The sequence below is a fragment of the Gastrolobium bilobum genome, unplaced genomic scaffold (genome assembly GCF_033153095.1).
Source record: "Gastrolobium bilobum isolate Gb01-03AN ecotype WA unplaced genomic scaffold, APGP_CSIRO_Gbil_v1 utg101799, whole genome shotgun sequence".
NCBI lineage: Eukaryota > Viridiplantae > Streptophyta > Magnoliopsida > Fabales > Fabaceae > Gastrolobium > Gastrolobium bilobum.
The window spans coordinates 1-19292 of record NW_026897522.1 but is presented as its reverse complement, the minus strand read 5'-3'; the positions used below and the strand labels follow the sequence as shown (position 1 = coordinate 19292).

Sequence of the window (19292 nt, the reverse complement as noted above, 5' to 3'; positions counted from 1 at the left end):
TGTTCTTGGCAATGATGATTTCTTTCAAGTTAAGTTATATTAACTTGACGGTGAAGTACCTAAGCAAGATTCATAACTCCTGTGGCGAGATGGATTGTCTTTTTCGCAATGTCACGCAAAATGGATTGCCCTTATTATGGTTATATGGTTATATGTCTCAAGGGTGAGATAAGCCTTATTATATTTGGGCCTCTATCTAATGTATAATAGATCCAGATATTACCCAACTTCTAGTTGAATTGAATATGATTTGTTTTTTTTTGGTGGGGGGGGGGACAAATGGTGAAATAAAGCTGTTATTTAAATACTAAAATTAATATAATAAAATAAACAAAATAAATAAATAAATAAAATATAATATCTAACTCAATTAAAAATATATTCTAATTATAATTCAAATCTTAAATTATAAAGCTTAAGAAATATGTAATTATATTTATTCTAATAGTAGAAATGAAAACCGAGTTCAACTGCTAATTACAAGTCGCACCTTGCAACTACCACCATCCCAACTGGTAATTATAAGTCTTCACGCATAACTATTTGTGCTGGGAATATGGATCCAGGTGTCCGGTGCAATTGTCATCCTTATCAAAATATCAGTAAAACTCGTTTAAAAAAACGAGCTACTTATATAATTTAATTCATTAAAGATTATTATCATTGTTATATATCAATCTACATTTTTAATTAACCCACCCTTGAGTTTTTCATTTTAATAAGAAAAAGGAGTTAGCGAACTCAATACAAAAGAAGCACATAGTACGTCTATCTCTCTCCAGGAAAAGCAACCTCAATCAATAATTATGTTGAAATAACACTAAGTAACCAGGTTGATATTTCTTCCTGGCATATATTTGAGTGGTGGGAACAGAAGGCCAAAAGACGGCACTTCCATCCCCATTCTGCACAAAAAAGTCAATAAATTTAAAACCAAGAGGGGAAGAACTATTTCACTAGGCCAGCAAACAATGTTGGCTATAATTTTGAACTTTGTGTACCATGTCCTGGTTAAATGTCTATAAAATACTTTAGTGAAGCCGAAAGCATCTGGCAAAACATGGCAACACAAGGCGCACTAAGGACCACGGTCTCCAAACCTTTCCAATAAAAGTGAGAAGCACTGCAAAACATATAGTGAAAAATGTTCGTCAAAACCAATTAAATTTAATTTATCATAACAAGTAAGACTAAATAACCAGAAATTACGTCTACCAAAAAAAATAAAAAAAAAATAACCAGAAATTACAAATTCCTAATCTCCGCTGGTGTATTGGGCTACATAAATTTACCATTAGTAGTTTACCTAAATTCAATCCATAAGACAAAATCAGCTTTTAAAAAATCAGGTCATTTGGCATTATATAACAAACTAGTTGGGATGGACGGTCAATGAACCCAAAAAAAAAAAAAAAAATAATAAATAAAATAAAAGATTCCGGAAAAGGAAAGAGAAAAAAATAATGATAATGCTAGCAATAAAAAAATAAAATAAAACTAACCTAAAAATATAAGAGAAAAACGTTGCAGAAGCAAAAACTACAATATTTTTTTTGGAGGCATTGTCACATCATAACTTATTCAAAGAAAATTTAGGAACTTTGGGGGCATGGAATTATGTAATTCCACATGAAACGTGGTGATATACATATAAGAATAAAGGTACATCACATCTATTTGTGCAAAATAAACCAAATTCTAGTGATCTTGATTCATTAAGAATCAGAGTTTGGTAAGGAGAGAGAGAGAGGAGATCTGAGAGATAACCATTTATAGAGCAAGATAAAGTCAGAAACAGACTAACTAACTAACAGACTAGAAAACAGAAAAGAACAGTAGCGATCTAACACATACAGAAGTACAGTAACATCAGCAAAGCTAAGTGAACTATATCACTAACAGTAAGCCACGCAGAAGATGTTGAGAGTTCATACCTTAATGAGATTCAGCTCAAAAAAAATAAAATCGGCACACGCTAGAGCCCGGTCGTATATCATATAATGAGTGTCTGTGAATATCCCTCTTTTCGCTTAAGTCCAACGATCTGTGGGAACTGATGTTCATTGCCTTCAAAACAAATCCATATCGTAAAATATATTTGGCAAATTCCAGCTCATCTTCAAGTCCTCGATAGCCGTCAAACTCAAAAGAGGTCAGGTGTGATCGAAGACAATTAGGAACCCTTGTTGGCTGCGCCCAACTTTGTAAATGTAATGGTTTCTGCTCCTGGCGGTAAAAAGGAAAAACAACACTCGTAAATGGAAGCAAAGAATATATTTAATATAGGTCAAATCTTTAAACTTGAAAGCTCAACAAACCTCCCAGTTACTAATTGTAAGAACTTGAAGTACGTGACATTTCTCAGAAAACTTGAGTTGAAACATGGAAAAATGATCTCCAGACGAAGTAAATGGCGAAAATTCGGAAAATCTAAAATAGGGACAAAGTAGCATCTGCAAGACAACAAGAAGTTATATCATATATAATATCAGTACAGAATTCATCAAAAAGAAGAAGAAGAAGAACAAGAAGAAAAATAGTGATAATAAAACTTGACCTTTGTTGAGAAATAACCCAATTTTAGAGATTTTGTTCCACACAGAGCTCGGATAAGCTTGTGAAAAGTGTTGACAGATGCTTTCTCCACTCCTCCCACATCAAGAAATGCATCCACCACATGCTGTAAATTGGTAAACTTACAATGAAAGGAGCTAGTCGCATGGACGATTGAAAGGTACTCAAGACCTGGCACATCTATATCCAGGTAAGATTCCCATTGAGAAGAAAAAACTTGGAACTCCAACCTCTTCAAGGAAGGAGGGACGCGGACTTTGGTCAAGCATTTGGCACAAATAGACAAAGTCAGGGTTCGAGGGCAGGGCACCCAGAGAGGAGGGTTTCATAAAAATCCACATTTATATGACATAGATTAAGCATCTTTAGGGATGGCAAACAAACTGCTGCAGGCTTTTCTATGTGGATTCCGTAGGACAAAGACAGTGACACGAGCTTGCTGCAAGTGAAGAGGGTGTGAGGCATTGAACGAAATCCAGCGTTGGAATGCAGTTCAAGCCGCAGTTCCTCCAGGTTAGGCCCAATGGCGATTTGGACCCACTTAGCCACTGAGCTGGAGTCTCTGTCAGAGTAAAGACACGAGAGTCGAAACCCTCGAATATCATAACCCTTTCGCAGAGCTAGAACCCTATTTACTAAAACAGCTAAATGCTCGAATCCCTGGCAAGAGTTTTGGCAAAAGTCAAGGACTTGAAGATCCTTCCAGATATGGCGCCACCTACGAGACAAAGTGCTCGTAGTCACGCAGTCTTTAGTTGGAAGGAATGATAGGATGTGGCACAAGACTGCATCAGGCATATCACTGATCCTGTCCCTGCCGTCAGGGTTTTCTTCTGTTTTCTGCCGCTTGATCGTGTCCCTACCGACAGCATTTTCTTCTGTTTTCTGCCCCTTGATCCTGTTTTCTTCTGTTTTCTGCCGCTTGATCCTATCCCTGCCGACAGCATTTTCTTCTGTTTTCTACCGCTTGATCATGTCCCTGCCGACAATATTTTCTTCTGTTTTCTGCCGCTTGATCCTGTTTTCTTCTGTTTTCTGCCGTCAGGGTTTTCTTCTGTTTTCTGCCGCTTGATCCTGTCCATGCCGATAGCATTTTCTTCTGTTTTCTGCCGCTTTGAGGTTGGTTTATCCATCTTCAGGATTGATGGAATACCGGAATGCTATCTACACGAATAATGCATTAATATAAATACAAAAAAGTGCAAATTTTTAGGTTTCTTTAGTATTCGACTATTGGTCGTTATTATTTTTTTTTTTTACCTTTTTTCCTTCGTTAATTAATTAATAATCATTTTGTCTCTCATTTAAAACTATTTATCAATCTGTCCCTCTTTAATCGATTAACTTGAAGTGGTCAAAATTGACAAAAAATGGTTGACTTGAAGATTTAATCGATTAAATATCCCTCTTAATTGATTTAATCGTTTAAAACTTATATTTAATCGATTAAATATCTCAAATGAGCGTGAAAGCATTGATTAAATGAGACGAACACGGTATTGGAGATTATTTGAATTTTGAATTTTAAATTTAATGTAATAGGAGTTGATTGCGATTTGTATTTAATAGGAGCTGATTGCATCTTATTAAATACAAAACGCAATCAGCTCCTATTAAATACAAATCGCAATCAGCTCCTATTATATTAAATTCAAGATTCAAATAACCTCAAATACACGGAAAACTATTGAAGATTCTGCTAAGTATTTTTATGATGAATATGCAAGACGGGAAGGGTTCGTTGTTCGCCTTGATCGCTGTTATCGTTTCGAGGTTGACAATAGGATCACTTCGCGTCGTTTTTCATGTAATAAGCAAGGTTTTCATGTGAGAGGTAGAAATGGATGCAGGCCTGTTCATGTAAATCAATCCAGTTTCCAAGAATCGTTTTTCTTTTCGTGCTATTCCTAAATCAAACCATTAACAGTGTTTGCAAGAATCGTAACTACTACAGATAGATTTTAACCATCAACCAATACATTAGAAAGTAACAAAATCAGTTCATGTAAATCAATCCAGTTTCCAATAATCATTTTTCTTTTGTTAGTTTCTTTGTTTGTTTGGTTATCTATGCTTGTTGATTTGCTTCATATGCATGGAATCTGCTTTTTTTTATGGAGGAGATTTGACCTTTGTTGCCTATTGGGAGATTTAATCGATTAAATCTTCAAGTCAACCATTTTATCCAATTTTGACCATTTAATTGATAAATTTTTAAGTTAATCGATTAAAAAGGGACATATTGGTAGATAATTTTGAATAAGGGACAAAATGGTTATTTATTAATTAATGAAGGGTAAAAGGGTCAAAAAGCCTTCGACTATTTGTTTTATTTATGGGTTCGCTTTGTTTGCAGTTATCTGCAATAAGCCAATACGACGTCGTTTTGGACAGAAATCATGGTATTTATGTAATTTTAATTTATTTCAGGATTATAATAGTCTTTATATTTATAATTTTTTAAGATTTCAATACCAAAACAACGTCGTTTTGGGATAAATGCAGATAACTCATCTACATTAACTGCAGAAACATTTTTTTCTATATTTATTTGGGGTTTGTTGTTTATCAATTTAAATTACATAAGATATGTCTTCATTTTCATTTTAAGAAAGAGATAGACACAATGAATGAAAATATTGAAAAGAAAATAGATATTTTTTAATTTAAATTTTAAATAAAAAAATATTATTTTGTGTCTTTATCTATTAGAATGAGATAACTTTATAACTTTGTGTGTTTACTTGATAAATTTGATACAATGCCTGCATAGTGTGTTTACTTAATGAAGGAATGCAAACATTAAACTACAATAGGAGGGAGGCAGGGGATACCACATAAATGGTCTATCATTGATTTCAATCACGCATAAATATACCTTAAAGATATGATCTCTTGTTAAGTAATCCGTCCTCCTCAATTCTCCTTCAAGTGATGTGAAAGAATGCATGACCTTCATAGTGTTACAAGAAAAATTAGTATGGAAAGAAATAATTTCATAATTATTTGACATCCTTTCCTAACAATCTATACACAAATTTAACTCAGATTCTGAATTATGTGTATCAAGATCATGAGGTAGAGATAGATTTTGCTTGATCAATTGCAAAAGTTTGTGAATGGCCCAGAACAAGTGAACCTTTTATTTTTTTCCCTTTCTAATTTCCCTATACTTCCAAATCATAATTTTAACTCACTTTGATTTCAGTATTATTTTCTATATGACCTGAACCAACATTATCCATAAGGTTGGGAGACACTAAAAATTATTTCTTAAAAAAATTCAAATGTACATCTTGGGCTTTAATTCAGCCAACAACAATGGTCCTAAATAATGAAGGTTCTTAGTTAAAGGAGAAAAGGAAAATCTTCTTAGCTATTTCAACCATAATCATTCATATGATCAATTTTTTGAAGTGATCATTTTAGAAACTGTGATCCCACAAATATTTATAATATTACACAGTGATAAATTCCATGTTTATGATCCAATTTTAAAATTGTCAAATGCAACCAAAATCTACTACTAACAATTCTTTGTTTCGAGTCAAATTATGCTGCACTTCAAATCAAACTGGTAGATAGAAGTAACATCTTTTTCTGTTGCTTTCCAGATCCACAAAGAGTACAAAATTTTCCTTGTAATTAAGCAACGACACCAAATATGAAAACAACCGATTTTCAAGTAACAGACATGTGTTGCCTCCCTTAGGAAACAAGAAGCAAGTATTAGTCTGATACATTTTTTCAGCTATATATAAGGACAGGGGAAGGGAAGAGGAAGGAATGGAAAGGGAGGGGAGGGGGAAATAGATCAAAAGAGTTTGAGAACCAATATCTGTTAGGCTGAAGTAATCAATAAAATTAAATAAGGGTTGTACTTGGAACAACCAAACATTAGGAATTAGCAGAAATACTCACCCCATGAACATTCACTTGTATGAGACTCCGGTGCTCTTGCTCAGCTTTGAAGACAATCCTTATGCATTCTAGACATTTGGCACGGAGTAACAATCTAGATGAACTATAGTCATGAAACAGAATCTCTTGTAGTGGGGGAATTGCAGTATCGCAATAATTGCCAAAATTGGCCTGCATGGAACAATTTCACATCAATTCGCATGGGGCTTGGGGTAATAATGTACCGCAATCAAAACCTATATAATACATGGACTTAAGATATTAAGATATACCAGTGGTATCGAATCTATAATTTTTGTCAGAGTTTCAACAACTTCTTCCTGTAACTTCTGCTTTTCAGACTGAAAGTTCACATAAACCATTCAGCTTATTGTTATAACAAAAACAGTGAGAAAGAATAGAAAAATAAGGGGTGAGATCACAGGTGCATGATGTGTAAACATGTAGAAATAATCATATAGATCATAAAGTTGTATGAAATAATTACACAAGCCGCAAATGCTAAGTTGATACCCAAATTTACACGTGATATACCTTAAAAGTGAAAGCAATGCCATTACAATCTCTTCCACGATAGATGCCACTCTGTCTAAGCCCCAATTTGCAACCAATAAACGAATGGCTATAACAGCACATGCCTGCACAAAATATTAAACAATCAAATAAGTAAAAACTAATAATGGATATCTTGTTTGAAAAAATACCTGACAATGACATATAACTAACCATTAAAAAACCTATGTAGCACCAACACGCAACATTTGACACTTTACAACACTCCAACTCGTCAATCTTAAAAAAATATGGGTTTTGACACGTTGAAACGAAGGTTGTCAAACTCGAGAGTCTACGCAAACTCGGAAGGGTGAACCAAAATCGTAAATCCCAGAATCGTAAAATCGTAACACGAAATACATATTATATTTATATATATTTATATGCATATAAAGTAATATAATAAGCAAATTCAATTCAACCAACTAGCAAAATAATGTCATACAATAGTCATAATCAAGGAGTACTATACTACTATTAATACCACTTGAAGACATTTTCTAAAAAAATACAACATTCAAATTCACAAAAAAATAAAAAATTAACCACAATTTAATTGGTCCAGCAGCAAGCAATATTGAGAAAGCATGACTAATTTGATTTTTCAATCTAGACTAATTTGATTTTTCAATGTGGACTAATTTGATTTTTCAAGTAAATTAAAAAGGATATAATAAAAAAAAATGATAAGGAAACAGAGGCAAAAACAAGAAAAGAAAAAAATAAAACTAATTTTGTTTATCAAATAAAAAAAATTTGGTTAAGTAATAAATAACAGAGGCAGAAGCTGAAAGTAAAACGAGAGAAAACAAAAAAAATATCGACAAAGCCTGCTTTGGTAAACAGATACATAAACGAAGCGAAACAGAGGCAGTCACGCAGCTCATAAGAGATTGAGAAAGAACACCACCCTGCGACGGCGAAGGCACAACGATGAATCCTGGGAACGGAGAACGAAGACGAAGCTGCAGACAGAGCACGTGGAGAACGCACACCCGCACACAGACCGGAGTCGGAGAAGACGGTGGAGCGCAGCCAAGCCCGATGCCCGTGGAGCTGTCAAAATGGGCCAGCCCGGCCCATTTAACCCTAGCCCATGTGGGTTAGGGCCAAAAAGTTCGCGGGGCCAAAAAGCCCACGATGATATTGGGCCACATGGGCCAAAAGCCCTATGAATTGGGGCCAGCTCGTGGGCCTTCAAAAATTTAATGTGTCTTTTTTTTGTTAAACAAAAAAGCCCATACTTGATTTTTATTAAACTTTTTGTAATTTTCCAATCTCAAGCAACAACCTATACCAAGGAAATGACTCTGTAATGAGACTAAATTACTACCCACTATGCAAAAAAACTGATTTAACTATAGGAACTGGTCCTCATTGTGACCCCACATCCCTCACCATTCTCCTACTGGTTTAAGCATGTTAACTGCACCTATTGGTCCACTTCCTAAATACAGTAGTTGGAAATCCAAAAGCACTACTTATTGATAATCTGGACCAATGCAAGAGTTTTCTTTTCACATGGGTCTCCCTTACTACAATTATGGCTTTTGTCCTTTAGAACAGAACTCCCAAGCAAATTTAGTTTGGTGATAAAAACATTCTGTACCTTGAACAGTACTCAATCAACTTCACCCAAATTAACCTTATACCTGTCTTTGAACCACAACCATTGGAATTAAAAGTTTTACACCAACCAAGCGTAGCATGTGAAATAATAGCAGACTAGCTAATACTATATACTTTTATTGTTATTGTGATTAAATGCTTGTGGTTTTGTACTTCATTGGAAGCATATAGCAGAGTTGACATCAGAAGAGAAATTGAATTTTGATTTTAAAGTAAAGAATATGGTTTGGTGAATATTAATTTAAAAATTGCACGCATCCCAGCATAAGACAAGAGTATGAAGATATATAATATTTGTTTGTGAGAGATCACAGACACCATAGCATATATATGATACAATCTTGTGAACTTATAAGGATAAATGCAGGGACAAGAAACAACCATTGCCAATATGCGCCCAACATTTCAATTGGTGTAATGAACACTGGTCGGCTAAGCAACCTTTTAGCTCATAGAGATTGTCCCATTTAATCTCTACCCTGCCTCATTTAATCGGCTAAGCAACATGTTCGATTAAACACCAGAGCAGTTCCACCAATTCATATCACCAAGGACCACTCTTCCTCTTCACTTATCCACCCAACTCCATGCCTCTCCAACCCCAAATAACTTCCCACCCTTTGATCCTTATAACCCTTTTCATCAATTGCCACTCCAACCCAATCTCTCGCAACCATTGCAACCCCATTCTCCTACCGACAAACACAAAGAGAATGAACCAAACTGCACGATCTCTTCAATCAACACGGAGATTGAAAGAGATCAAAGACAATTACCAGAGTTAATAGATTCATGGACTAACGATGAAGTGCTTGCACTGTTGAGGATCAGATCTAGCATGGAAAGTTGGTTCCCAGAGCTCACATGGGAACATGTCTCACAGAGAAATATACACACATATACACAAGAAAAATAATATCAAACGAACTTGACAGTATCAACAAAAATAGAATTTGTTTACCCTACGAAATTCAGAGTTTCACTCAATTTTCAGATACCAAGATAGTAAAAATTAAAAAAACAACAACAACAACTTGATAATCCACAAGAATAATAAAAGGGCATGGACATAACCTCTACACTTAAAACTTAAAAGGGATTTTTTATTATTCTATAAGGTCGAAATTTTAAGTCGATGTTTTTCCATTTTTTTTCAAAAAAAAAAAGAAAAGTAAAAGGAAAATTGTTGACCTGAGTATCGATGGCGACTAGGGAGTACTGAGAAACATCGAGGAAGAGAAGAGTGACACCGTTTTTGGAGTTGTCTCTCACTGAGCCGGAACAGTGGTGGCTTCCTCCAGGTATTTAGGGTTTTAAGCATTGAAAAATCCCATTTATTTGATGGATTTCGGGTCAAAAAATCTGGGTCCATGGGTCAGAACGTTTTTGGATTTGTTTTTCTAAAATGTTTTTTTATTTTCTGAAAAATACAATTTCATTAATATATTTTAATTTTAAAAAATAATTTTATTATGAAAATATTATTTAATTGCGTCAGACATTTCAAATTCGCATGTTATGTTGAAAGAATTAGGTGAGACTGAGGTGAGAGAAAGAGAAAAAAAATTTGAAAAGAGAGGAGACAAAAAAGAGAACAAAAATTAATTCAAGTATCAATTTTTGAGTGAAAAGATCACGGTGATTCTGAAATATATTAAAAAATTTCCAAGGTATGTGATTGTTCATTGCATGTCGCATGGTGTCGATGCAAAGAAAAAAATGAGGTGTATGTCATTTATTGTTGTGTATTTGGGGAAATTTTATGTATTTGGATATCAATCTTCAGAAAAAAGAGAATTCAAAAATAAAATTAAAAACCTTTTGGGGGAAATTTTATGTATTTGGATATCAACTTTTAGAAAAAATAGAATTTTTTTTAAAAAATTTAAAATAATATATTTTAAAAATCAGGATATTTTGTTTTTAGAAAAAGAAGAAGTTAGAATTAAACATTTTTTTCTCAACCTCACTCTAATCACTTCATCCCACTATCACCACGACCATCACATTCCAGTAATTTATACATAAAAGTGTTTATTGCTTTTAATATCCAGATAACTTTTATATATGATTGTTAAAAAATGGTTTTTTATTTATTTATGCATTAATTCTTATTTTAATTTATTAAAAAAAATTAGAAGTCATGAATTTAAATTAAATATATTAAAATATAAATAATTTACAAAAAAATTATAATTATTTATTTATACAAATTTTAAAAATAAAATAATTATACCCTCACTAGATAAATTTTTAAGAATTAAGTTTTAAATTAATTATCAATATTAATGGTTAGTGGCTAGTAACAATGGGTGGTGTTGCTGGCAGTTTATTGGGTGGTGGCAATGGGTGATGGTGACAACATCAACAATAACCAATGATAATTGTGGTGGCTAACCAATGGCAGCGGCGATAGTGGCAAGTGGTGGTGGTGATGGTTGGTGCCTAATGGTCGGGGGTGGCTGTAGTCGGAGGTGGTGCCTGGCTGGTGATAGTGGTGGCAGGTGGGGGTGGTTAGTGGAAATGATGGTGGTGGTTGCAGCGTCGGTGATGACCAATGGCAATTATTGTGGCTGATTAATGACAGTGGTGGGGATGGTGATGATGGTTGGTGCCTAATATCTGGTGGTTAATGGCGGTTGTGACCAATGGCAAAGACAATGGTGGTGGTGATGGTGACAGGTGAAAGTGATGGTGGTGGCAATTGTAGGGCTGATCGGTGGTGATGGTTGGGGATAATGGTGGTAGCCTGTGAAAATGTTGGTGATTTATAGCTCATAGCAATAGTCGGTGACAATGGTGGTGGCTGGAAGATGGGTGGTAATGGTGGCAGAGGTGACCAATGATCGATTGGGATAAATTTTTGGTACCATTGTTGTACCCAAGTGGGTACAATATTTTTCTACTTTTGGAAAAAAAATTCAACACTTTTCAAAAAAAAAATTCCGCCACATTGCACTTTTTTTCCAAAAATGGCAAAATGTTGTACCCACTTAGGTACAACAGTAGTACCAAAGATTTATCCGGTCGATTGGTGGTAATGGCTTACTCTTATACTCCCAGCAAAGTTCTAAAGAGAAAAATATAGGGCTACATTTGGAATGTAATGGATATGATATTTGTTATCTTATTATGTTCATTCCTAACTTGAGTCATTCCTTATGATAGCTTATTCTGTTGTGGACAGGATAAAATAAGCTAAGGGGATAAGCTTATCATATCCTAGTGGTTGCCCAAACAACGGATAAGAGTAAGATATAATAGCCTATCATATATTGTCCTCTTTATCTTGACCACCCCTAAGAATAAAAGGATAGAATAGGAAATTCACTTCATTCTCATTTCAAATATAGTTACATGATTTGTTTTTAAGAACTTTGATGGGTCTGTAAGTGTCCCTTGCCACCAACCAACCATAATCTTCATAGTCCATTAGCTTTATAACCTATTATCACCGCCATCAGCTATCATACAATCACATGCCTTTATTATGAGCTACTAGTCACAACCATAGTCACTGGTTACCATCACCCCGACCATTGGGCACAAAACATTGTCGCTTTCAATTAGCCCCTGCAATTACCAGCAATCACCTTCGATGTCGTAACCACTAGCCACCTTCACTTGCCACCTCTACACCAACCACAACCACTAGTAAGTTACAACTATTGACTCGTCACCATTAGACACCACCACCACTATGATATGTGAATATTATTATGCCTGTAATTATCCACATATATTACCCAACTTTTAGTTGAATGGAATGCTTTTTTTTTTGGACAAACGAGTGAAATAAAAATGTTATTTTAATACTAAAATTAATATAATAAAATCAACAAAACAAAAAAAACTAATTAAAATTATAATATCTAACTCAATTAAAAAAATAGTCTAAATATAATTCAAATCTTAGTTATAAAGCATAAGAAATATGTAATTATATTTATTTTAATACTAAAATTGAAAATCGGGTTCAACTGCTAATTACAATTTACAAGTTTCACCTTACAACTGCCACCATGCCAATGCTTGCTTGTATTAATAAAGTATTAATTATAATATATAAATATTATATGGGTTTTATAAGAGTTATGTTGTAGGAAAAGTGATTGTGTAATGTTATAGAGATTCCTTTTGCGTGCCTTAATTTTTTATTTATTTTTTTGTTTTAAAAAGTGTGGACCCCACAAAATATTGTGAGAGTAGGAAAGTTTGTTATGTTATGTTAAAGGATAAAACGAAAACCCATATTATATATATTCAATTTGACCGGTTAAACTAATAACTCATTAGGTTTAATAACATTGATACAAACATCCTAGACAAGCATCTATATCCAGAAGTCTTAATGCATAACTATTTGTGTTGGGATCCAGGATTGCCCGATCCAATTGTCGTGCTTATCAAAATATCAGTAAAATTCATTTAAAAACACAAACGACTTATATAATCTAATTCATTCAAGATTATTATCATTGTTATATACTTATATATCAATCTACATTGGTAATTAACCCACCCTTGAGTTTATTTTAATGAGGAAAAGGAGTTAACGAACTCAATACAAAACAACCACATAGTACGTCTATCACTCTCGATCGAAGCCTGAAACAGAGCAACAGGGAGAGCAACCTCAAAATCAAATTAAATCTGATCAAAATCCCGAGACTACTTTGAAACAATAATGCTCCATAAAGGAAATCAAATTCATAGGATAAATATATGCAGCATACTCCTGCTTGCGCCTCAAATCTTAGCTACAATATAAATCGAATAATTCAAAAGGATTCTTCAAATTAATTACGGAATTTGTAGTTAACAGTTTCAATAAATTGTTATGCTGAAATATAAATCGAATTATTCTAAAAATCCACGTTACAAAATTTTAGGGATGGCAAACAAACGGCTGGAGGCTTTTCTATGCGGATTCCGTAGGACAAAGTCAGTGACACGAGCCTGCTGCAAGTGAAGAGGGTGTGAGGCACCACAAAACCCAATCCATGATGCAGTTCAAGCTGCAGTTCCTCCAGGTTAGGCCCAATGGCGGTTTGGACCCACTTAGCCACTGAGTCGGAGTCTGTAAAGAAAAGACACAAGAGTCGAAACCCTCGAATATCATAACCCTTTCGGATAGCTAGAACCCTATTTACGAAAACAGTAAAATGCTCGAATCCCTCCCATGAATATTTGTGGCAAAAGTCAAGGACTTGAAGATCCTTCCAGGTATGGCGCCACCTACGAGACAAAGTGCTCGTAGTCACGCAGTCTTTAGTTGGAAGGAATGATAGGATGTGGCACAAGACTGCATCAGGCAGATCACTGATCCTGTCCTGACGACAACATTTTCTTCTGCTTTCTGCGGCTTTGAGGTTGGTTTATCCATCTTCAGGAGTCGTGGAATGCTGTCTACAACAAATAATGCATTCACCACATGAAAAATTAAGTTGGCACACGCCAGAGCCCCGTGGTATATCATATAATGATTTTCTATGAATATTATGCCACTTTTCCCCAAAGTCCAACAATCTGTCGGTATAAATGTTCATTGCCTTCAAAACAAATCCATATCGTAAAACATAATCAGCAAATTCTAGCTCATCTTCAAGTCCTTGATATCCTTCAAACTGAACAGAGGTCAGGTGTGATCGAAGACAATTAGGAACCGTTGTTGGCTGCGCCCAACTTTGTAAACGTAATGGTTTCGGATTCTGGCGGCAAAAAGGAAGAACAAACACTAATAAATGGAAGCGAAGATTATATTTAATATAGGTCAAAACTTTAAACTTGAAAGCTCAACAAACCCTCGAGTTATGAATTGTAAGAACTTGAAGTACATGACATTTCTGAAGCAAGTTTATCAGAAAACTCGATTTGAAACATGGAAAAGTGATCTCTAGACTACGTAAGTGGCGAAAATTCGGTAAATCTAAAATAGGGGGACAAAGTAGGATCTGCAAGACAGCAAGAAGTTATATAATATATAATATTCATAAAAAAAGAATAAGAAGAATAGTGATAATAAAACTTGACCTCTGTTGATAAAGAACCCAATTTTAGAGATTTTGTTCCGGACAGAGCTCGGATAAGCTTGTGAAAACTGTTGACAGATGCTTTGTCCATTGCTTCCGTATTAAGATTTGCATGCATCATATGCTGTAAATTAGTAACCTTAAAATGAAAGGAGCTATCCATATAGAAGATATTAAGGTACTCAAGACCTGGCGCATCTATATCCAGGTAAGATTCACAACCAGTAGAAAAAACTTGTAACAACAATCTCTTCAAGGAAGAAGGGACGCAGACTTTGGTCAAGCATTCGGGATAAATAGTCAAAGTCAGAGTTTCGAGGGCAGGGCACCAAGAGAGGAGGGTTTCAATAACATCCACGTCTACATCCTCTACACTAAGCACCTTTAGGGATGGCAAACAAACGGCTGGAGGCTTTTCTATGCGGATTCCGTAGGACAAAGTCAGTGACACGAGCCTGCTGCAAGTGAAGAGGGTGTGAGGCACCACAAAACCCAATCCATAATGCAGTTCAAGTTGCAGTTCCTCCAGGTTAGGCCCAATGGCGGTTTGGACCCACTTAGCCACTGAGTCGGAGTCTGTGTTGGAGAAATAACGGCAGAGTCGAAACACTCGAATATCATAACCCTTTCGCATAGCTAGAACCCTATTTACTAAAACAGCTAAATGCTCGAATCCCTCGCAATAATGGTCGCAAAAGTCAAGGACTTGAATATCCTTCCAGATATGGCGCCACCTACGAGACAAAATGCTCGTAGTCACGCAGATTTTAATTGGAAGGAATGAGAGGACGTGGCACAAGACTGCATCAGGCAGATCACTAATCCTGTCCCTGCCGACATCATTTTCTTCTGCTTTCTGCCGCATTGAGGTTGGTTTATCCATCTTCAGGAGTCTTGGAATGCTATCTACAATACAATGAATAATGCATTAATATAAATACAAAAATCTGCGAATTTACAGGCTTGTTTAGTATTTGACTATTTGTTAATTTTAATAAGGGCTTTATGTGTACTTTTTTTTTAGTTCAGACACAAAAATCAGGTGTAAAAAAATAATGCTGGAGAAAAATTCCTTCTGCCACGCCAACATGAGACTATGTTCCTGTTTGAATACTGTTTGTAAAAATAGATTTTTGGTTTTCATAAAAAAAAAAAAAAAAAACTTAATTTAAGGTAGATAAGTTATTTAGTATCATTTCTCAAAACAACTCATTTTATATTCAAAGATTAAAAAATTATTTTTTATTATAATTCTAAAATAAATTATAATTACAAAAAATATCTTGATTTTCGCTTTAAAATGACATCATTTTATTTCAAGATAGATAACTTATCTACATTGACAGTTACAGTAAAAACAAACGAAGAATTTTTTTTTAGTGAAACCTGTTTTGTAAAAAAAAAAAAATTCAAAATTTCAACTTTTTTTTATTTTTAAAATCAAATTTAAAAAATATTTTTGAATTGTTTTTTTTTATATTTTGACTTTTAACTTAAAAAAAAAAAACAAAAAAACCATATATTTTCATAATTATTGTACAAAATAATTTAAAAAAAAAAACATAACACGATGAAATAGACACTATATTTTTCATTTTAATAATGTTTGTTAAATTTTAAATATTTGCTTTGGGGAAGAGTGTGAGTGGTTGGTGGGTGTTCTCGACAAAAAAAAAAAAAAAAAAAGAGATAATGGAACTTTAAAAAAAATGCAGAACCAAACCCTAAAATGATTTTTCTACCTGTTTGTCACCTCAGACGCCAAAAAACAGGTGCACTTTCAACGTCTCACTGTGGCAAACGAAAAAACCCTAAAAAATGAGAATGCTAAAAATAGAAAATGAGAAACAGAGCCAAACCTTAAAAAAAATTAAACTCTTTCTCACCTCAAAAGCGAAAAGCTGGTGCACTTTGAACGTTTCAAAGACCTGAACACAAAACTCTAAAATTTGAGGATGCTAAGAAAAAAAATAGGGTTGATGTCACTTATCATTGTGTATTTGGATGGGCTTTTTCTCTAAAAAATGCACTTTTTCAGAAAAAATAAAAATAAAAACCTCTTGGAAAATTTTATGTATTTTGGAAAGGGTTTGATGTTGGTATTTTTAAAGCACAAAGAGTTGTGTCATTTTAAGAGAGAGAAAGAAACAAGTAATGGAAAGTATGGGAGAGAAAATGAGTGTATTTTTTAAAAAAATTAAAAATATTAGTTTGTGTATTTCTTGCACTTAAAATAGGGGAAGGATATTGTAACAACCAAGTTGAGTTACTATCATGTTACTACCAATCAATCTCACCGTAAGATCGATTATGTGAATCAACGATTATATTTATTTCTATCTTTGTATGGTCATGATTTCCCATATTTAAAATGAAAGCATTAAATATGGAAAATCATAATCATACAAAGGTATAAATAAATATAAAGTATTAAATATGGAGAATCATGACCATATAAAGATGGAAATAAATATAACCGTTGGATCAACATAATCGATCTAATTGTGAGATTGATTGGTAGTAACACAACTTGGTTGTCACAATATCCTTCGCCTTATTATTAACTAGTTGATTAAGAAAAAAAAAATCGGTTTGTTTGTCCCGTAAACGAATTAATAAGAAAATCGGTTTGTTCGTATGACATAAACGTGTAACTTTTAAGGTAGGAACAAAAAAAAAAATAATCGAATTTTAATTATTCGATTTAAAGATTAAAATTCGATTTTTAAAAGAATTTCTTTTCCCACCATCCATATTTAAATTCAAAATTTTAAACCATTTCAAATTTTGAATTTCAGATGAGACGACCAATTCCAACATAAAAAGAAATTAAAACACTTGATTATCCAATTAAAATTTCGAATTTCAAAATCATATTTCTTAATTAATTATTCTTTTATATCTGCCACCACAAACGGTCATTTAATTATTCAATTTAAAAATAAAAATTCGATTTTTAAAAGAAATTCTTTTTCCACCATCCATATTTAAATTCAAAATTTTAAACCATTTCAAATTTCGAATTTCAGATCAGACGACCAATTCCAACATATAAAGCAATTAAAACACCTGATTATCTAATTTATTTTATCTGTCAGCTCTCTTGATTCTTGATTGTTATGATATTTGAATCAAATATATAACAAAGATAATGTCTTTGTTATGTCATTATTGTGTATATATTATTTAAAAAATATCCATAACGAAATTGTGAATTGAATGACAATCAGGTCTTCCGCAATTGTGAAATTTGTTTTTGTTTCTATTGATCTCCATGAATAGAGATCGTGAATGCATGTCCGTGAAAAGAGTTTTCTTTTTATTGAATTTAAAATTTCGAATTTCAGATTGTGCAAAATAAATACATAATTTCAAAATTTAATTGATAAACCATTTAAAATTTCGAATTTCAGATGAGATGACCAATTCGAACATAAAAAGCAATTAAAACAGCTGCTTTCTTTTTGGATACCAATGTGATGGGCAGTGGGACATTAAATGCCTTGACTGCCACCACAAATGGTCATTAAATTATTCAATTTAAAGATTAAAATTCGATTTTTAAAAGATATTCTTTTCCCACCATCCATATTTAAATTAAAATTTTTAAACCATTTCAAATTTCGAGTTTCAGATCAGACAACCAATTCCAACATAAAAAGCAATTAAAACACCTGATTATCCAATTAAAATTTCGAATTTCAAAACCATATTTATTAATTAATTATTCTTTTATGTCTGCCACCACAAATGGTCATTTAATTATTCGATTCAAAAATTAAAATTTGATTTTTAAAAGAAATTCTTTTCCAACCATCCATATTTAAATTCAAAATTTTAAACCATTTCAAATTTTGAATTTTGGATCAGATGACTAATTTCAACATAAAAAGCAATTAAAACAGCTGATTTCTTTTTGGATACCAATGTGATGGGCAGTGGGACATTCAATGCCTTGTCTGCCACCACAAATGGTCATTAAATTATTCGATTTAAAAAAGAAAAATTCAATTTTTAAAAGAAATTTTTTTCCCACCATCCATATTTAAATTCAAAATTTTAGACCATTTCAAATTTCAAATTTTAGATCAGATGACGCATTCCAAAATAAAAAGCAATTAAATCAGCTGATTATAAAATTAAAATTTCGAATTTTGAAACTTATTAAACAGCTGATTATCCAATTACCGGATTAACCACATATTTATCATTCCAATAACACAATTGAAAATATTGTGGAAAATAACTAATGACAAACAGATAAACTTGTATTCCAGAATATGCATAAACATTACTTTGTCTATAGGAACGCTCTTATTTGAAGTTAAACATGGAAGAAGTGATTACCAAAACACAGCAATAAAAAACTACAATTATATTGTTCAATCCCAAACAATCTCCAAAACAAAAAACTTTCACCAACTTTCAAGTGACATTGGTCCAGCTACGCGTATTTCAGAACAGCATCAAATCTAAACAGAAACAAAAAAATAACGACGTATTAACAGACACATCACACTCACGATTATAAATAAATAAAAAGCTACACAAAGAAAAAAATAATGGGTAAGTACTCAACTC

General features: G+C 33.3%; 1 protein-coding gene across 1 annotated transcript; it reads right to left on the bottom strand.

The window, feature by feature from the left end:
• Positions 1 to 707: 707 nt before the first annotated feature.
• Positions 708 to 9971, bottom strand: LOC133307629 (uncharacterized). The gene is made up of 9 exons (XM_061508170.1): positions 9871 to 9971; positions 7030 to 7133; positions 6768 to 6836; positions 6496 to 6666; positions 5453 to 5527; positions 2558 to 2680; positions 2319 to 2453; positions 1935 to 2226; positions 708 to 1123 (listed from the first exon to the last, which is right to left on the bottom strand). Exons 2-8 carry the CDS (start codon positions 7129 to 7131, stop codon positions 1951 to 1953), a joined length of 951 nt encoding a protein of 316 aa, XP_061364154.1. The 5' UTR covers positions 7132 to 7133; positions 9871 to 9971; the 3' UTR covers positions 708 to 1123; positions 1935 to 1950.
• Between the last annotated feature and the right edge of the window lie 9321 nt (positions 9972 to 19292).

What these genes read in the sequence shown, in the direction of transcription:
- LOC133307629 (XM_061508170.1), bottom strand. Translation starts at nt 7,131, where the DNA reads ATGTGCTGTTATAGCCATTCGTTTATTGGTTGCAAATTGGGGCTTAGA. An exon ending in CAAGAGATCATATCTTTAAG is followed by an intron (nt 2,681 to 5,452) that starts GTATATTTATGC and finishes ACCAATTTACAG; the next exon opens with CATGTGGTGGATGCATTTCT. An exon ending in TTACAATTAGTAACTGGGAG is followed by an intron (nt 2,227 to 2,318) that starts GTTTGTTGAGCT and finishes TTTTACCGCCAG; the next exon opens with GAGCAGAAACCATTACATTT.